This window comes from Sinocyclocheilus grahami, unplaced genomic scaffold, assembly GCF_001515645.1.
Source record: "Sinocyclocheilus grahami isolate Dianchi unplaced genomic scaffold, SAMN03320097.WGS_v1.1 scaffold980.1, whole genome shotgun sequence".
Classification (NCBI taxonomy): Eukaryota; Metazoa; Chordata; class Actinopteri; order Cypriniformes; family Cyprinidae; genus Sinocyclocheilus; species Sinocyclocheilus grahami.
In genome coordinates, this window is record NW_015506159.1 from 408,033 (window position 1) to 408,819 (window position 787).

Here is a 787-nt window from a genome sequence, read left to right on the forward strand (position 1 = left end):
ACCTAATATGCTTCTTTCACTGCAGGCCATGAGGTCTAGACAAGATAAAATAATTGAGGTAAAATGTGTAAAGTTCTCACTGCTTTTTAGTATGCAAGTAGTGATTTAGCTCATGCGAGAGCATGGTATGAATTCTACCCAGGCTCATTTGAAATATGTGCCTCTACCTACATTTCTGCAAAACAAACAAACAAAAAAAGTACCTATATGTACAAATCACTGCAGTTTCCAGTTGAAATAACTACTAGAGGTTGAGTAAAACTCAGACAACTTATATTCCTTTTTACAAAAAGTATGAATTAGAGGCCCAAAGTTTAGATTAAGAAAGCCTAATTTTCACACAATTACTTGCACAATATCATGACTTCAAAGCTATTTTAATATGCTGCGATATTTGAAAACGGACACTTTTGAATGTTAGCGTCACATATACAGCTACATATATTTGGGTTTTCTTACACAGTAGGTTGGCTCTGTAGTTTGCGCAATACTCTGTAGTTACTTTGTAGTTGGAGCTCCAGTATGAATCCCGTGAAACTACGGTTCGATAAAACAGGTCAAAATCGCATAGAAAGAAGTTAAAATAGCACGGATGCATGAGCAAATTCTTTCGTTAACACTATTGGGAATGTTTATGCTTGGGTTTGGTGTAGGGGGTATGTTAATTTCCAACACAATGTTGCTTTAAAGTTTTAGCGACACTCACTGGACATTTGAATTCTGAACTGCTTCGATACGTACCATCTCGCTTAGAGGGACCAATCTACTTCGAGTGTATACTAAACGA

General features: G+C 36.5%; 1 protein-coding gene across 1 annotated transcript in view; it reads left to right on the forward strand.

Annotated features, from left to right (window-relative positions):
* The window catches only part of LOC107565078 (CUB and sushi domain-containing protein 1-like), a 61,809-nt gene extending 61,770 nt beyond the window's left edge, over positions 1-39 (forward strand). The window contains exon 5 of the mRNA XM_016250263.1: positions 26-39. Coding sequence (XP_016105749.1) covers positions 26-39 — 14 coding nt within the window. The remainder of the gene's footprint in view (positions 1-25) is intronic.
* Positions 40-787: the final 748 nt, after the last annotated feature.